We start from the raw sequence: 19941 nt of genomic DNA on the forward strand, positions 1-19941 counted from the left end.
TGTTTATTGAATGCATTAAATTTTATTGCTTTTCTTTTCATGGTTTTATTGTAGTAAATTAAAATTTTTACATTTCATAAAGAAAATTTTCTCATGAAGCCTTACTTTTGAATTTTTTTTTAAATATTTTATATATCTAATTTGTTTTTAATATAAATTAGATTAAGATCAAACATACTATAAATAATGAGATATTACAACAGTGAATATCTTTGTACAGAGGTAAACTCTGGTGCAAGTACACCTTCGCTATCACCTCGAAAAGAGTTAAATGGGCGAAGCGGCGGCAGCGGCGGTGCATCTTCCGGCGCATGGTCTGAGGGGGAAGGATCGTCGGCGGGAGCGTCTGTGCAGGGCGACGACGACAACGATACTCAAGCATTGCTTGACTTGCTGTCAGCCACACGTACACCTCAGGTATATTTCCTAAATTTAAATTGTGCCTATGTTACTTATATATCAATTTTTATTTGTGTTAAGTCTATAATCGAACACAGGCTTAAATAATTTACACAAAAAAATACTAGTATCATCACTTTTTTGTTGTATCTTTGTTAATTAAAATAATATGTTTGAATAGCTAATGTAATATAATAATCAGATTTTCAAGTAATTACCCAATAATTTTTGTTAACTTCTTTATTATTATGTTTATTTATTTGTCTTATTTATATCCTTAAAGATATTTTTATTTAAAAAAAATCCATTTGCAGGTCAGTGATATGACTCCAACCAGTGCACTTGTACAGTGGAATTCACCACTACCTGAAGGTGTTACACTCCCCAACGTCGAGCTTACTTATGATCTCTTATTGGGTGACCGTGGCAGATATAAAGCCATTTATAGTGGCTCTTCATTGTCATGTCGGTTAGTATTTCGCCGGTTTCTTCTTACTTTGATTTATATTAATGTCTGCTTCACAATATAATGTATAAACATTATACAAAAATATTCCATAAAAGCTTGATATACATACTATTAATACAAGAAATAAGAAAAACTTGTAACCTCTACTTTCCGTTTGCATATGGTACAGAGAATGTTTTTGGGCAATGGTATACGCATATATAATAAGATACCGGGAAATATAATCAATTTACCACTTACAAAATTTAAAAAGTTTATTGAGACTAAATTAATAAAAAAATTAATGAATACTTTTTTATCTCGCCGTTTCTTTTCGCTAGAAGTTTCATTCCGAAACGGTGGTCGAATTTAAATATTGAAAATTCAAAAATGCTTCATTGTGAAGTTCACTTGAATAAAATTGATTTGATTTGATTGATTAATATATTCTTTTATATTTTAAGGGTTCGAGATCTGAGGCCTGGCTGTGAGTATTCAGTGTGCTTACAAATTCGAGCGGGAGAAATAACAGGTGCGGCCAGCGAAGCAGCTACTTTCCGCGCACCACCTGCGCCTCCCGACAGACCGAGTCCGGCACGTGTTCAACAAAGGACACGAACATCAGTCTTGTTAAGATGGTCCTCAGTCGCCGATAATGGAGCGAGAATAACACATTTCATTCTGGAGATGGATGCCGGCGAGGGATTCACGGAACTAAAGCGTCCACGAACGCCCCAGCATACAGTGAACAATCTACAACCACAAACACGCTACCGATTCCGTATCGCTGCTGTCAATGAATGTGGTCGAGGCGAGTGGAGTGACGAAACGGTCGTGTGGACGGCCGGGCCGCCACCACCTGCCCCCGCACCGCCTGTGCTGACGACTGCGGAGTCCACGTCTCTCTCTCTAGCTTGGAAACGTGAGGCTGAAGAAGAATTCACTTTGCAAATGGACGACGTAACGCAGGGTCACGGATATTTAGTAGTTTACTCGGGTCCTGACTGTGAGTACGTTTGCGATAGACTTCGTCGAGCAAGCGATTATCGTTTCCGTTTAAGAAGCGAAACCGCCGATGGGATGGGACCTTGGTCATCGGAAGTCTCCTACCGAACATTGCCCGAGCGGCCAGGGCCACCCGGCCGACCGGTGCCACGCGGCAAGATCCATTCTCGTGCATTTCGACTGAGATGGGACCCTCCCACGGACGACGGAGGCACTGCCGTCGAGTCTTACACGTTAGAAATAGACGGTGGCGAGGGCTACAGCTGCGCATATCGAGGACCTGATCGCGAAGCGCATTGCGATCGGCTCCTACCCGGCACGCAGTATCGCGCTCGTGTGCGCTGCTCGAACGTCGCCGGCGAGAGCGAGTGGTCGTCCAGCGAGACCGTGGTGACAGAAGCGACGTGTCCCAGTGCTTGTAGTCCTCCGGAGATGGCGAGTGCGCCACGCTCGACGCTAGTGCCCGTACGTTGGCGAACTCCCGACTGTATCGGCGGAGCACCACTAACCGAATATCGACTTGAATTGGCCGATACAGATGGCTTAGTGCGTTTAGTGCATGTTGGCCTAGAATCTGAATGCATAGTACGAGAACTGCTACCAGGTCGTGAGTATCGTATGTGGGTAACGGCTTGCAACAGGGTAGGCGCTGGACCACCTTCAACGGCGTTGAGGTTCAAGACAGCACCGGCACCACCTGATGCTCCTGAAGCGCCCAATCTCACTTTAGAGACCCCTCGTAGTGCGCACGTAGAGTGGACGGCTCCCCCAAACAATGGTGCTCCCATTTTAGATTTCCGTTTACAGATGAGCGCGACGAACGTGGACGATAGCTTTACGGAAGTATACAGGGGCATGGACACGGCCAGTAACATAGGGAAATTGACACCGTTCACACCTTATTTCTTCCGCGTTTGCGCAACTAACTCGGCGGGACGCGGAGCCTGGTCTCCCGTGAGAGATGTCCTAACCGCGCGCGCTCCTCCCGCCGCGCCCGCTGGCTTGCGTCACGAAGCCACCGCCGATTCGCTGCGTCTGCACTGGCGAATTCCGGCTGACCATGGTGCCGAGGTACTCCGTTATCGGGTCGAAATCGACGACACCGCTTTCGACACAGAAGGACCGACTCCAGAGCGGCTCGTGGAAGGACTCTCTCCCGACACTGTTTATCGAGTGCGCGTCGCGGCCCTCAACGAGCTCGGCGTCGGCGATTGGTCAGAGGAGGCTCGTGCGGCGACCAGACCTCGCCCGCCTGCACCGCCCACCATTCGCTGCGCACAAGCCGCTCACAACCATCTGCGTCTCGAATGGGATGCCGGCGTCCAGGGTACACAATATTGCGTCGAGATGCGTCCACCCGACGCTCGTGAATTCCGGCCAGTATATCGAGGATCGGCGCACTCGTGCAAGGTGAAAAAGCTGCGCGAGGCGACATCGTACTCGTTCCGGATACGAGCGAGTGACGAGCGCGGCGGGCGCGGCGTGTGGGGGCCCGCGGTGGCGGCGCGCACGGCGGCCGCGCCCCCGCCCGCGCCGCACGCTCCCACCGTCGCGCTGCAGGCGCCGCGCAGCGCACTCGTCTCGTGGGACGCCGTCGACGACGCCGACTACGTGCTGCAGTGTGCGCGGAGCAAAGACACCATTTTCAAAGAGGTAAATAATCTCAGTAATTTTCACTACAGATTGTCACAGAGTCACTGCGCAATAGTCGCAATGGCCGTCTATGTAGAATCCTATATATTTAAAAGGCAAGTGCTCCCGTGATCAGCTGCAGTATAAATGTATAACAAATTCAACTTAGGTTATTGAAGTCTTCTGTTTAAATGCACTGGTGAAAGCAACAGATACTGCCACTTTACTCTTAATTTTATTCTCTATGTTTGTATTTTCTTTCTTGTACTTAATTAAATACTTGCCGTCTCGATTCAAGGCCATTAAGCAAACACACCATAGCTTATATATCATATTATCTCATAAATAATCTTACTTTATTAATTTTTAAAATCTACTTATAAATTCTTAGGTATACTCCGGTTCCGAAACCACCTACCAGCTAGAAGAGTTGGAGTACGGCGCTGAATATCAAGTTCGCGTGGGAGCCGTGCGCTGCGGGCTAGCCAGCGCCTGGTCTTCGCCGGCGCGCGTGGTCGTGCCGCCTGCGCCGGCGCCGGCCCGGCCGCGCCGCTCCCGGCCCCCCCGCTCTCTGTCGCCGCGCCACACCGCGCTGCTGATAGCTGCCGGCTTCTTACTGGTGGCCGTGCTGGTAGCGGTGCTGGTGCAGCGCCTGGTGGAGCCGCGCCCGTGACGCGAGCTGGCGGCGATGCGGCCGCGCGCTCTCGCCCGTCTGTGAGCGCGCCCCGCCGGCTCGCCGAGAGACCCCGACGACTCGACCGGTTCGCGTTATATACAGTTACGGATTGGGTTCGGAATACGCGAATTTGGCCCGGTTAATCCTACCGGATAGACCGAGGCGTTAGGAGTGCAATTATTCTTCTATTTCATAGCTCATTCGATGTGATTTTATAGCGTATTTGATGTCTCTGGTGCCCCGTTTGTACCGCCCTGAGAAAGTTATTTCTCCGAGCTTGCGTCGCTCGACTGACGGGTCGTCGACGATCGAGTACCCCCGCCTACGTAATCATTTTTTTGTAGAATCCTCGCTTTCTTATTGATGACCACCCGTTATAAAAGCATCTAAAATATTTATATGTATATAGTAGATAATTAAATATTAAAAAGTGTGTCGCCGCCATCAGATGACGGATGGCACGAGGTAATGTGTCATTATCGCTTTATATTTATATTTTAATTTCAGTTTATAAAAATTATGACAAGAGAGAATTTATTATCATATCTGTTTCAAATTACGTAACCGACTGTATCTCTACGGCCTAGTGACCACACCGATGACTATTTTGTATTCTCAAGTTTGTAATATTTTTTAAGAAATACACTGGGACTGCCATTTTTAAATGAATTGTATTTTTGGAAGTGTGACAAACATTCATATAAGTCTGTAAATTTTCACAGATCTTCACATCTAGTCTATGCTTTTAACATTTCTTTTTTTTATTGTAATTACTAATAGCAGTAAAATTTTAAATACATATATATATATAAATATATATAAAAGCAACTTTATTTATAGTGATACAAAGTGTACTTCCAATTAATATTATATTAGTCTTCTTGGCTCCGTGTTTTCCAGACATTTGATATTTTTATAAGAATCAATCGGTCTGTTGCAAATTTTTATCATATTTAAGTATAGCAAGTTAGCAACCAAGGTGCTCTAATGTAATTGTTCTGTTGAGAGGGACAAGGCCCCTTTTTCTGCAACGAGTTTCCAGTGTGTGTGCTGTGATCACTTCCTTATGCGAATGAGACTGATTTTGAAAATAATGCTTTGTCTACATGTTTGTTTCTAAAAGCTGATGTTAATTTTGACAATGTTTTAATATTTTAATTATACATATTGCAAGCTAAAATCAAAGAAGGAAGTGTAGATCCTTTCAGTGATGAAAGCGTTGCTGCCATCGGTGTTTAAAAATGGAACGCCAATTTGTATTTTGTCTATAATGTTATTTAACCGTATAACGTACCTTCCAAGTTTTAATTGATAATAGTGTTATTTTTTTAAATAATAGAACATGACTTCTAACTGATGACATTGTGTAATATAGAATAAATTGTTTATGAATTTAGAGATTATAAATTTATCGAGATTGTTACCACCCGGTGTATATTGATAAGGAATTGTCAAACTTGACCTTATTTCTAAGAAATAACTATGTTCCAAAAAAAAAAACAAAAAAAAAGAATAGAATGATCCCATATTGGTGTTTGTTACTTTAATTAATCAATATATTAGGAAAATATTAATTGACATCAATCTAATTATATTTTTAAATGAATTAATTTCTCTATAGTTAAGCAGAGTATGTTTTAAATTGTATTCAATTATACGAATTATATAGTAGAAAGTGCATCGATGTTCTAAGTGTCATTATTCACATATAAGTGTTTAAAAGATTTGTGGATTAATGTCATTTTAATGTAATAGTGACTTTGATTAATGATTGTTATCTTATAAACCTTATCGCATTCAATGTTTGCTAGTTGAAGCTATCAATGTTTATATTTTGTCAAGGTTAGAGCTTATTTTATGCACGAATTTAAGCCTAAATGTTGTTAATACTAATATTCTGTGATCACCGTATTCTGTTCATATATATATATTTATATATATTCTTATAGTAATCATAGACATTCCTAGGTTTGATATTTTTTTCAAAGCATAATTAAGTAAAAACATAACATTATATTTGGTGTAAAAAAAATTCGTATTCAATGCATGTTAATGAAAAAAACTTTAAATGAATTTTGTAAGCACAGCTTGCAACAAACATTTATACGTGGAACGATTAATTTTTTGAAAATTTTATAATTCTAATGTGCAATTTATTTATTTTATGGCTTAATATAATATATTTATTTTTTAGAACTTATATAAATATTCTATAGTCGTATAAATGAAGGAATCGATGTTCCTAAATGTGTTAAACGTTTTGTAAGATACACCAATCGCAAGCTAAATTGTGTACTACAGTAATGCATTCCAACTTTGTATTCCACTTTGTAAATAGGCCTAATTAACTCTGACTTAATGTTGCTTTAATATGGGAATGTAAATAAAACTTATGTTTATGAGCTTCTTTAAAGAGGCATCAAATCTATATGCCAATGGAAATTATTACAGTGTTGAGACTAAACGTTTTTAAATTAATACATATGATTAATGGGGATAACATCTCATATTGTATTTGTGTTTGAATAAGTAACGTATAACGAAATGTATATGTTTATAATATAATATTTGATGATGTTATGTATACAATTTATTAAACATGGATATATCAATAAAATTATATTTTGTGTATGGTGAAAGTTTTAATTTCATTAACAAACCACAAAAAAATAACTTGCAAGTCACATTCAGTTGTTCTAAATCGAATACTTATGGTTGGTATATGGTAACCATTAAAACATTTTGTTATATTAAATGTTACAATAGAATTGGTTCACAATAAGACGACGCGACAATAATACTTAGGTACAATGTTATAATATTCAATATTTCACAAAAGGTAACATGAATGACGATCAGTATATAAGACTAGAAACATTTTGTACTATGAGTATTTATTTACTTATCAACTATATCCACACAATACATCTATTTTGAAGCGAACAAGTACATGACATATCAAATAAAAAGTAGTCTTATATAAGACGTCTTTACTTCTTATGTCTACGCAATCTGTGGATCGAAGAAATAACACTTATTATAATAATTATGATTACTTTTTAATTTAGCGAGTATAGGGCTGCCCCATAATGATAATATATAAAATTAATATAAAGATTATGAAATTCGTTTTTGCAACATAATTTAATAAACATTTTACTAATAAAATAATTTCAAAGTGATGTAATGCTAAGTATTAATCATATTATAGGGATAAAATCATCATCCCCCCGATGACAGCCCTACGGCAGTGTTATGCTGAAACGAATTGTAACAATAATGAAAATTATTTTGTTTCCGTACAAGAATCTTTTTGATTCTCACATCCTAAGCCGTCGGGAATAATTGACATGATTGGATGTTTTCAGTGTAAACTTCGGTGTAGTTGGTCAAAATAATCCCTTCTTTTGTAGAGATTTTGTCAATGCAGCCTCTGAAGTTGAGGGGAAACATTTTTTTTGCTTCGATATCTTCATTAACAATTCCGCCTTTAAAAAAATAAGTCACATCAATAAAAAGTGAAAAATACCATTATTTTCATTTATATTATAAACTTTTGATGTTCAACATGCCGTGACGAGAGAAAAGGCATGACGCTGTTTTATGCGGACATTCTACTCCCTTGGGTGTGTTTGGCGCTTATAAAGTATACTGCGTTGCTATATTTAATAATAATAATATGAATCGTATACACCTACTTATGGGTTCTAATAATGAAATTATGATTTTTATTTAATTCATTCCATACTTATATTTATTGGTTTTCCTTTATTATAAAATCTTATTCGTTATTCGTACAGAAATACATAATGTAAGTTGTATCAGTGGGGCTATTACGGTTACAGCATAGCAACTGTTGCTATCAAATATTAGTTGTGGATTGATACCAAATCAAATAAAAAAAATATGAATCAGTATTATGGACCTATACAGTAGCATAATACTCCATAATACTGATTTATCAACTGCAACATTTATAAATCCGCAACAAATACTTGATAGCAACGGTTGCCATAACCATAATAGCCACAGGTATACATGGATGAAATATCCTATGAAATTTATGACTAAACACTTACCTATATACAAATCAGTATCTTCATGGTCCAAATCGTTATAACATTGTTCTTCTATGTAGGTCTTTTGATCAACAGTAATGGTTATATATTTTTTAAATATCAACACTATTGAATGCCATTCCCCGTTTGCCATGAATCCTGCTTGCACTAGACTAGATATTAGTTTAGGTGGTATGGCTAAATAGTCTCTAGTTTTTTGCTGTTTAGATGAGTTATTACAATTTAAAGACCACGTCAACTTAATGTATCCGTTTTCTAGACCTAAACCTAAATAATCGGATCCCTGTAAAGTAACGATATTTTTTTATTGTGTGTGGACATTTTCAATTATGATAAAATATTAATGAAAAAAAAGGTTACTTTCATATCCATAAAGTTTTTGCAATATTAACTTCTAAAAAATATATTAAATTTATTGTTATGCTTATATATTATTTACTTAATTTATGAGCTTTTATAATTACAAAAGCTCATAAATGATATAGTCACACAAAATTGAGCAATAAATTAATCAATTTATGTTTTTGACGTTATATAATAGTAATTTTATAAATACCATATTAATCCATAGGAGAAGACCGTTAGGTTCAGCGGTGGTGAAATTGAGTGAAACGCGGGAAGGTGTCGAAGCGGCCGAGCTGAGGCGTTGTCCGGAACGTGCGGACGGCCCACGCGATACCGACAATAGGGCTTCTCCGTCGAATTGCGGGATGGTCACGTTTATATCTGTTATGTTTCATTTTCATTACTGTAACTGTTACTTACATATTCAAGGGTGACATGAAAATTATAATGGTTTTAAAAATACCATAACCATGGATATGTATAATATGCTTTATATCCAAATACTCCTTTTGTATCAATACAGTGTATAATTAATTTGTTTTTAACTTTATGATAAATTTAAGAATTGAACTTAGTGGTTATGGTAGTTCACCCGAATCTGCGATGGTCTTAGTATTTTCATCCAGGAAGAACATTTTTTTATTGTAAATAAATTATACAACTGTAAAAGAGTAGCTACTAAATTTTACTGCCGGCTATAACAGGTGAATCTTCACTCAGAACCGGTGAAAGTTTTACCTCAAGTTAATAGTATAAAATAAATATTGAAAACAGCATTCTTAATACATATTATATGATAGTTTGATATAACTTACGCTGCTCACACCGTAATCCAGTTAGCCCAGCGGGACAGAGACAGCGCCCCTTATAGCAGCGTCCAGTCCCGCATTGGTTTGGACGACACGCAGCACGACGACATCTCAAACTACTACTCAGACTTGTACCACTGCAAGCGGCACCCTCACAAGCTCCGATATTCTGACCCTCTAAAAAATTCAAATAAATGGAACATATGTCTAATAGAATAATCAAAGGACGCCTGAGAAAAATTCCGTGATTTATCCAAGCCAATTGAGGGTTTACAATACGAAATGTACCTATTCTGCTGGTCCAACGATGATACCATTGCGGAATTAAAGATACAGTGCTTTTGATTTCTTATGTAAACGTACTGAAAGGTAAGATATTGTCTAAGATATAGTCTAATGTGTCTGTTAATAAGTTTCACAATAATCGACAATCTTAGGAAAGTTATTTCTTATTCACATATGTGATATACTCGTAAAAATATTTATGCCAAAATATAAGCAAAGTCGTATTAGAGATTTTTTTAATTTTTATGGTTGAAAAGTAGACATACTTTTTGTGAAGATATTTAAATCGAATGTTCTACGAAAAATCAATGAACTATTCATTCAATCTCAGAAGAAAATATGTCAATCATAAACACGAAATTTACTATGGTATCTTTAGGTTTCAGTATATTTTATAAAAATTAATACATTTATAAAACAGATCAATGAAAAGGAAAAGTATAATAATTGTACAACTATCATGTGACCATATCATACATAAGATGTTTTGATGTTTATACATTTTTACGAACAATTACTTTTGAGACATACCTATATGTAAAGTATTTAACAATTTTAAAATAAGTATTACCTTGAATATTCTGTTTTTCAAGTGGCAGCAATATATTGTTAACTTGAAAATTTCTAAGACATCCGCTGTATGATTCTGGTGGTCCAGACATCACGTCGAAGGGAAGAGTCGACAAGTCTTTTGCTCCACCTAAACATTAATTATGATAAATGATGTTGCTGACGAAACACGAAAATATTTTTAAGTTCTTATTAATTTACTGTTACATTTGAAAATGAAAAATTATCTTTTGAGGAAATGAAAAAGAATAATATAAAGAAATAATGACCTATAACAATAGATGCATCGCTGGCCGTGTGAGGATAGGCATGAGCTAACATCGGTTCAGTGCTCAGTGCTCCGTCCACCCACACATACAGCCTGTTACCATAACGACCAGCCTTCACGTTGTGCCATTGCGACATTGACACTACCACCCCAGATCGAACTAGTGACGTCAGACCGGAGAGATGATCTAGAAATCAATCAATATCCTTTGTAATGGTTGGTTGGTAAAGGGTAGATTATAGTTAATAGTGAATCACTAGCAATCGCTTAAAACTCTTTAAATGAATAAAACTACTCATTGGAAATTATCAAACGTCTGGCGTCGAATCTGAGGTCGGCAGAATATAACTTTATATATGTTGGCGGACAAGCATATGGGCCACCTGATGGTAAGTGGTCACCACCGCCCATAGGCAATGGCGCTGTGGGAAATATTAACCATTCCTTACATCGCCAATGCGCCACTAACCTTAGGAACTAAGATATTAAGTTCTTTTTAGTTACACTGCTCAACTACCCTTCAAAGCGGAACACAACAATACTAAGTACTGTTGTTTGGTGGTAGAATATCTGATGAGTGGATGGTACCTATCCAGACGGGCTTGCACAAAGCCCTTCCACTAACTAAAATATCGAAACTTCCCTCGAAAAGAAAAGCTAAAAAAGAAAAGCTTTCGGTCCTAGGTCTTACTCTATTCGAGTAGGATTGCCATCACATAAGATTACGAGAGTAAGGGTAGAGACTGTTCGATAAAAAATGTGCCCATGTCATATTGTACGTACTTATTTCTTTATTTACCTGTCCATCGATACTCCAATAAACCACCTTGGAGCGAAAGAGCCGTATAGAAATGAGGAGTCTTTACAAAAATCACAAGTCCTCGCTCCTTCATGGGTTTGATTTCCGCTTCCAGGGATAAACTGACGCTCGATATAGACCGCGGGTGGAGTGTTAAGTAAGATCTTGTACCGGTAAATAGCATATCTATTGGAACTAAATCTGAAATGATAAAATCTGTGTCTTGTATTTGTATTTTTTTTTATTTTGGATACACAATTGACCATGTTTGGGTATATTTTTTTTAAACCATATGTATACTTTTTCAATTACTTATAGAACAATTTTTCATAAAACAAAATTTTTAGGAAATAGTTTTATACAAATATAAATCAATAATTCTCAAAACTTAAAAAGACTATAAGCGCTTATTAAGTCTGAAATAAAAAATACATAAGTCTAAATTCTAACTATAGTTTTACTAGACTGGTTTCTAACGAATTTACTTAAATTAATCTTCTTTTATTTTATTTATCTAAGAAATAAAAGTTGTTGCAAGATGAAGCTTAATAAAACTAACCTTGATCACAATTGATTCCAGTTCTGCCATAAGGACAGTCACACTGTGCGTCATCAATGGTTATGACGCACGCTCCTTTACACTGCGATCGTGAACTGTCGCAAGGACTGTGCACAGTGGCACACGTCGCACCAAACCAACCTTCGTTGCATATACATCTGTGATTTGATTTGATTAAAAAAATTACTCTTGATACTTTGATTAAATAATAAACAACGTTTGACAGCATTCCTAGGTGGTTAATCAAAATGGTTATTATTTATAATTACTTTTCATGTTTTCCATTGTGCGGTAGTAAGCGAAGCCCGGGCAGTAATAAGAAAAAAACAAATGAATAACCGTTTTCTAAATGAATGTATAAATTTGAATTTGGAATTATTAACCAAAATTACTTTTAGAGTGGTCAGTACGACAAAACGCTAATTTCAAATGTAAGGACCTAATAGTATAGATTATATCCAGATTAGCTGAAATATTATTTACTAGGTAATATTAAATAGTTAGCAGGGTAGCTACCCATAAGTAGCTGGCGAGTGTATACACACTCCTCGTGGAGCATTGCAGGACTTGGCAGTGCACTGCGCGACCCCGCACTGCCCCACTCCTCGCCCCCCCACGGCGCCCGCGCCCACCGCTTGCCCCGCTACCTCCCACACGCAGCCGCGCCAGCCGCTGTGCAGCGGGATATCATGGGGCAGATCACGGAAATCCTTGGATGGGTGACCGCCTACAATTTATTTTTTAATTTTTCAATATTATCATTATCTTTTCAAAAAAAACATATAAAGCTTTAGCTTAAGAGAGCATATTACACGAGGCATTGGAAAAATATAGGTTGACTACTGAGTTTCTTGCCAGTTCTTTTCGGTAGAACCATTCCAAGCTGATGGTAACTTTACGTTTAATACAGTTCTGTAAAGTGACGATTCAAAAGTGGTTGCAAAAGCCTTCTTGAATAAAGTATATTTAGATTTTTCCTTTAATAGAAATATGAAATTACCAAGTAGATAATCGGTTGAAAGTAGTATTTATGCTAGTGTAGTGTTTATTCGACATTTGCACTATCAATTCGTCTTATTCCATATCCTATGCAAAACATAATATATGAAAAAAAAAAATAACAATTAAAGTTTGCGATTATATTTTATGCGCTGTCGACTCTACCCCACCGATAACAGATTCAGCCAATAACTTTACCAATATAGATGTAAGGCAGGAGTGTCATATTGGAGCGGCCGGCGGGTGCGTTCCCGGTGACGTTGAACCGGCCGTCGACGACGAGGCCAGCGCTGCGGCCGCGCCGCCACACGCGCACCACGTGGCCGCCGCGCCGCGCCCCCAGCGCGCGCGACGTGAACAGACGCCGCGGACCTGGCGGGAGCTCTACGTTATTGGTTTGACTATTTGTCTGTACACTGAACGTACATACGAGTTTGTTTCAGGTAAAAGCCAGGCAACAAAGACGTTCTGGCTTTTCAATTTGCCCTGAAATCGTTGCGGTCTAAAATCATTAACTCAGAAGTTCATCGGACTTCCCCACAAGCCCATTTTCAATACATTTTAACGCCAAAACTTAAAATTTTTGCCTTCCGGTGTAAAGGGTGAGTGAGCTAGTGTCACTAACTTGCATAAGGGACATAGCATCTTTGTACGCAATGTTGGTGGTGCACTCACGATGTACGGGAGGTTACTATTTCTTACATTTCCAATGTCTATGGTGGCCAGGTACCATGAGGTGGCCCATCTGTTTGTCTATATGTAGGACAAATAATTTAAAAAAAAAACGCAACGACACGAACTTCGTGTTTTTGTTGATATATTTTTCGTGGTGCTTACCACTTCCCATATTCCAAGTTAACATAATATAGCCCTTCACGAATGTCAAAGCTATATGTTGACTTTTGGAATCATGTCGTCCACTCTGTCCGACATACGCCAATAGAGCGATCTGATCCATATCCGCTGTTTGAAAGCGCAGGCGCAAATCGAAGCGATCTGAATTTATAGCAGCAGAAGACAAAGGGTACATCACGTACGTAGAAAGTCCAGTTGATATAGGTGATAATGACGGACGAGTTATTTCAACATCTATAAACAAGAAAATATTATTTACCAGTCTTATATTCGTATATGTACTACCGCAGAATGAAATACTTTATTTGAATAAAAACTTAAAAAGTTATAATCTTCTTTTCATGAAAATATCCCTTTGCCCAGCAGAGGGTCATTTACAGTTTGCCATAAAAAAGTCCAACAAAAATTCAATCCAACAATTGTAGCCTGAATCTTTAAAGGATCGAAATAATGTTTATTTTGAAGAATTATCAAAAAATATGTGTTCATTTTTACTATGCACGAAGTAACTAATCCTGTTAATTCTAAAATATAAACATGACTGCTAAACGGTTAAAGTAAAGCTTCAGGTTACAACTTTTGCGATTTTTCTTATGACCGTCTGTACTTTTACCCAATATTAAGATCACTTACTATACTCGCAAAATATGCCATGTTTGCCGTAAGGACATAGACACAAGAATCCGCTTCCTGGATGAGGAATGCAGCTGCCCCCAGACTGACAGGGATTGTGGTCGCATACAGATTGGTTGCAATGGTTTCCTATCCACCTGTAAACAATAATTATTATATTATGATCAAATAGAGAATGGCACACGTCATTCGTTCTGGGAAATAAATATATTTATGGTAAAAGTAGGTGGACTGGTGAATGGGCCACCGATAGTAAGTGGTAATCATTAGCTATAGATTACACATCGGTGCCGTAGGAAATATTAACCATCCTTTGGCACTATGATATTATATCCATTGTGCCTGTAGTTATACTAGCTCACTCAGCCTTCAAAATAATACCATATTATTACTGTTTGGCGGAAGAATATCTAATGAGTGGGTAGCACCTAACCAGAGAGACTTGCACAAGACGATCACTAAGTACTATCTAGTAGAATATGTATAGGTATAGATAGAAATCCAGCTTTGATTGTAGATCAGATCATACTTTTCAACATACCCATTAGCGCAGGAACAAGCATAGCTATCACCTCGATCACTACACGTGCCTCCGTTCAGACACGGTGAAGATAAACAGGATAAAGAAGAACACTCTGTAACTGCAGCCGCGTCGAAAGCGTCTCTAAATATATCACGTTTTTCACCATTTACCTAAAATATAATTCCTCAGAATCAAAGTATTTTATGATTTTTATTACTTAGTATAGAAAAATATTAAAAAAATAACAGATTTTAGGGCTTTTACTATTATTTTCCAAGTATACCATATTGTACTACTACAGGGCTACAGATAATATTTTATTTGTTTGTAATGATATATTTTAGAGATAGTTACAATCAAGTCCTTTATGCAACCGACAAATGGTTTGTTATCAGAGTGATTGGTGTATGGAACATTTCCAAAGAATAAAATAGTATTTTTATCGAGAGACGTTAAGCTAGCGACTTGTCCTCCGCTCATAGCCACAGTATCGTTAAGACGAAGAGTACCGTTGCAGTGGTTTTCTTTTAAATACAAATCCAACCTGAAATTTTCAAAATTATTGAAGTGTATTGGTAGTTTAAACAATATTTGGAACTTTTCAAATATATCTTTGAAATGTACCTCGTTTCAATTTTCATAAGATATCCTTTATTGACGTAAGTTTTTAATTCACTTAAAAGCATTGTCTGGTAACCACAAGAAAATTCAAACTTTAATAAACCAAAGTTCATAAAAAGTTTCATATATGACCCTTTGACTATATCCACGTGCATTATTTGTCCATCGGTTATGAGAGTTTTTGCATTAAATTGTATTGCTATTGAAGTAGAGTTTCTGACTTGATGAGATATAAATGAATTTCCATCGAATGCAGCTGATTTTATGATAATTTCTTCTTCGCAAAATCTCCCGCCATAATTAAAAAGACAGTGACACTAGAAATTAGAGAAATTCAGTTATGCACAATTGGAAATGTTGATATCCTCTTGATCATTTTCTGATATAGTGGAAAATCTTATTAACGACTAGCCAACACTTCTATCATCCTCTTAATCTGACGGTCGGCAATCTTTAGTCTCGAGGATTTCTTAAGAGAAAATAAAAAAAAAAAACCACTTCATCCATCATCCCAGTACCTCGAGATCTGCAAACTACGCTACAATACGCTAGCCACGAAATTGTAAATGGCTGTGTGGCTCAATATTGGGCTAAATCCTATCAAGGATAACGTTTGAAACTGAAATCACTTGACTAGACCAAGAAAACTAAAAAAATGATAATAAAAAAATCATACGTACTCTAATACCATGTAGTCCGTTAATGCAAGTTCCATGATTATTACAAAGAAAATCTGTACATTCTGAGTGACTTGGGTATGATTGTGTAGTATCTTGTCCAGTACTCGATTCCATTGTTTCAGTCGAATAAGCAGTAGATGTGTAATCTGTAATGTCTATGGGCGTATCGGTAAACATTTTGTCAGTGTGTGAATCAAGTTGAGGGCTTGTGGTAATAGTATCCATCTCTAGCTTTGTTGTCGGTTCTGTAATTGACGTCGTTTCTGTTTCCGTTGCATTTGCAGTTGTTTTAGTTGTCGATGTTTCTTCATTTACCAATGTTACTTGAGTTGATTGTTTAGGTGTTATAGACGATGAACTTGTTACAGTCGACGAAACAGTTGTTAATTCAGGTGGTAAGTTTATTGTGGATACGTTATATTTTATACAAGAGTCAATACATTCTGTTGTGGTTTCAATTTTATTATTGTCACTTTCTAATGTTTCTTGTGTTATTAATGAAGTTATGGTTTCTGTTGTTAAATCTGTCTTTATTGTTGTTGATTCTGTTATTATTGATGTATCAGTTATTATCGTAGTTAAATCTGGTTCATCGATTTTAGATATATTTGTCGTAGTGCTTATTTCTGTATTTGTCGATGACTTTTCGGTGCTTATAGCAACAGAAGTAATAACAGTTAGCGGATCACTGGAAGTCTTCCAGGTAGAAGTTTCCGGGATAACATCTGAAGTACCAGTGTCGGTACTCATGTTGTATTTAGTAAAATCAATTGTCGTTATACTACCTGTAGTTGTGGACTCTGAATATGTTGTTGAAAAAACAATAGTTCCATTATAAACCGGATATAAAGTTGAGCTTACGTACTCACAATCGTAACTCTCATCATCAAGTATAAAACATTCGCATAAAGCTCCAGTAAGCCTCGGTGGACATGAGCATGTAAAGTTATCGACACCGTCAATACATGTGCCTCCATTCATGCACCTAGTATTTAAATATAAAACACATAATTAATTAATAAATTTATCAAAACAAGTAATATCGAAAAAAACTATAATCTATATCTATAATATATAAACGGTAATCCTAAAGAAACTAAGCAATAAAGTTAAAATAACTTTAGAAAATAAGCTTTAATGTCATCAATACTATCAATTTAATTCCTTTTACAATTTTAATATATATCTAATTAGTTACGAGAAAAACACATAATCACCTCGGCCCAAGGAGACACTCGTCATATTGCAGTTCGCATCTTTCGCCGTGATAGTCAGGAACGCAATAGCAAATTCGGACGCCATCTTCCACCACGCATAGAGCATTATTACTGCAAGAGTCTTCGTCGCAAAACTCAATTTGAACTTCACAATCTTTGCCTGTAAAACCTAAAAATAATTTCAAGCATTTATGTTATTGAAACTAAACAAAATCACAAATCACTTTAAATATCAGTCTATTTATTTACCGTAAGCACATGCACACATATAATCAGCGTGTACGTCAATACAAATCCCACCATTTTTACACGGATCAGATTGGCATTCGTCAATTTGCTCCTCACATTTTGTACCTGCCCAACCTAAAAAGTTAAATAAAATTTAGATCCAAATTATTTTGATAGAATAATTTAAAAGAAAAGGTACATACTTATGTCTGTCTGAAATACAATTAATATGAGTTTTTGTGTGTGCTTTGTATGTGTTGTAAATGTGTGGGTATTTGTGTGCGAGGGTCAGACCGGTTAATGATCTAATCGTTTAAAATCATTACCTGCTGAACATTTGCAATAAAATTTAAAGCCAGGTCCTTCTATACATTCTCCGCCATTATAACACCTCTCCTCTTCAGTGGAGTTACAAACGGCAACGTCCAGCTCACAATGCTCTCCAGAGAAGCCGGGTATACAATGACAGATATATTCGTTTGTCATGTCGATACATGTGCCGTTGTTTCGGCAAGGGTTGGATTCGCACTCATTGAAGTTGGTTTCACAATTATCTCCTATAAATTTGAAACATAGGTCAAATTATCAACAATTCCTAAACCTATTGTATCCAGAAAATAGTCCTAATTCCTACTGTAAAGTGCGTGCTTAAACTTCATAATTTTTGTTACATCAACATACTTAAAACCATAGATTGTACGTATATTGACATGATAAGAAAATTACTAGTGAGATTTCAATAACATTTGAATCGTCTTACTTAAGAACTAGTTATAATTAGTTCTAATGATCACTTCTGTCTTTTTAACGGGGATGATAATATAAGTAGATTTAAAATAAAACTATTATATCTCTTTCTTATATAAATTGTTAATAATTTTGTTGTCTTCAACAATATGTAAAGCATCTAAGCAGGTACCTAAGTTAACTTTTGGGCTTTCATTATTTTTCTAAAATATATAGCGCAAAACATGCCAACACATCAAAAATAACAAAAGATATTTTTTTTAAGTTGCAATAGGAACAGGTTTATGTGATGTTAAGTGATTAGTGAATATCGACATTTGAGAACCAGGGGAAATGCTAAGTCGACCTTTGAGGTATAAAAAGGCAAGGACAGCACGACTGTAGACAAATTAAAATTAATTATAACGCAGATACCTATAAATCCGTCTGGACAAGAACAATTGTAAGTAGCGACACCGTCAATGCACACGCCATCGTTCTGGCATGGATTCGACCAACACTCGTCCCAGTTCGTTTGACATTGCACCCCGGTGTATCCATCGATGCAATAACAGGCAAACGTGCTAAAATAATACGAAAACATAGGTTTAAGATATTAAATATCCTAACAAACTATTGATCCTAATAAACTTTAAGTATTATAATGATGATGAAACAGGATACAATTTAATGTTCTTCGGTGACATGAAATGACAGTATAGTTCTAAACTGCTGTACCTACGCCGTACGTTTAGTTAATTAATTAATTATCTTCTTAATAAATTTAAAGCTATAAGTATACGCTTAATTCATTTATTATATATAAATATAATATCACCCAATATAAATGCGTAAAGTTTATATTCTATATTTTCTTAATATATATGAAATAAAATATCATGTCCGGTATAATGTACATAATAATTAATAAAAAAATATATATTTTTTACCTGTTTATATCATCAATGCAAATGCCGTGCAGGCAAGGATTGGCAAGGCAAGCGATGCCGGCTGACACCACTGGTATCGCAACAAGTATCCAACATAGAAATTGTAATTGTCTTTCGTGCCTATCTTTATACATTTTCTTAAAATAATTTACGATAGGTTGCTAGGCTGCATGGTTAGCATCATTATTTTAAGTGCAATAATATTTATTTTAACCTACTTATTTAAAAGAGCAATGTATTAGTCAAATTTGTTACTACTACTGTAACTACGGTCACTATAAAAATACTCACTAAAAACGTCTTACTAAAAAGTCAGAGTTTATTAAGATATAATTAAAACTTTTCACGTTAACTTTTACTTATTTCATATACATAGGTATAATGAAACTTCACCATTTATTTAATATTTGAAAAAAACTAACCAATGAAATATTCTATTATAAATTTAAAACTGTTTTATTTAAATAAACACAGAAAAGTATGTCCGTATAATACTTAAAAGACTTTAAATAGGTCTATATAGGTGTGGTTTATCAAACCTATATCGCTATAGCAACCGTGAACACAATACTCGCGGTCAATGATGCCATTATTATTGACAAAATTTTATGTTATGCTCCTAATAATGAATTTTG

At 36.5% G+C, this 19941-nt stretch overlaps 2 protein-coding genes across 3 annotated transcripts in view; one reads left to right on the forward strand and one right to left on the reverse strand.

The window, feature by feature from the left end:
* The window catches only part of Mtgo (miles to go), a 45870-nt gene extending 39079 nt beyond the window's left edge, over positions 1-6791 (forward strand). For both annotated transcript variants that reach the window (XM_026632018.2, XM_026632019.2), the window contains 4 exons: positions 221-417; positions 714-868; positions 1312-3505; positions 3876-6791. In XM_026632018.2, the coding sequence (XP_026487803.1) occupies positions 221-417; positions 714-868; positions 1312-3505; positions 3876-4157 (2828 nt within the window). In that variant the 3' untranslated portion in view covers positions 4158-6791. The remainder of the gene's footprint in view (positions 1-220; positions 418-713; positions 869-1311; positions 3506-3875) is intronic.
* A 564-nt stretch (positions 6792-7355) lies between these two features.
* Positions 7356-19513, reverse strand: LOC113394625 (protein eyes shut). The gene is made up of 21 exons (XM_026632016.2): positions 19307-19513; positions 18792-18940; positions 17957-18187; positions 17652-17765; positions 17403-17571; positions 16186-17170; positions 15509-15822; positions 15239-15428; positions 14903-15054; positions 14362-14498; positions 13711-13962; positions 13072-13245; positions 12391-12601; positions 11875-12032; positions 11316-11516; positions 10518-10703; positions 10250-10378; positions 9400-9570; positions 8796-8965; positions 8240-8522; positions 7356-7648 (listed from the first exon to the last, which is right to left on the reverse strand). Exons 1-21 carry the CDS (start codon positions 19438-19440, stop codon positions 7488-7490), a joined length of 4671 nt encoding a protein of 1556 aa, XP_026487801.2. The 5' UTR covers positions 19441-19513; the 3' UTR covers positions 7356-7487.
* Positions 19514-19941: the final 428 nt, after the last annotated feature.

This window comes from Vanessa tameamea, chromosome 4 (assembly GCF_037043105.1).
Source record: "Vanessa tameamea isolate UH-Manoa-2023 chromosome 4, ilVanTame1 primary haplotype, whole genome shotgun sequence".
Classification (NCBI taxonomy): Eukaryota; Metazoa; Arthropoda; class Insecta; order Lepidoptera; family Nymphalidae; genus Vanessa; species Vanessa tameamea.

Excerpts from the sequence above, each read along its gene's own strand:
- LOC113394625 (XM_026632016.2), bottom strand. The coding sequence starts at position 19,440 with ATGTATAAAGATAGGCACGAAAGACAATTACAATTTCTATGTTGGATA. Across the intron at positions 15,055-15,238 it reads GTTGCATAAAGGACTTGATT|GTAAATGGTGAAAAACGTGA; the intron begins GTAACTATCTCT and ends ATTATATTTTAG. Across the intron at positions 10,704-11,315 it reads ATTGGAGTATCGATGGACAG|ATCATCTCTCCGGTCTGACG; the intron begins GTAAATAAAGAA and ends ATTGATTTCTAG.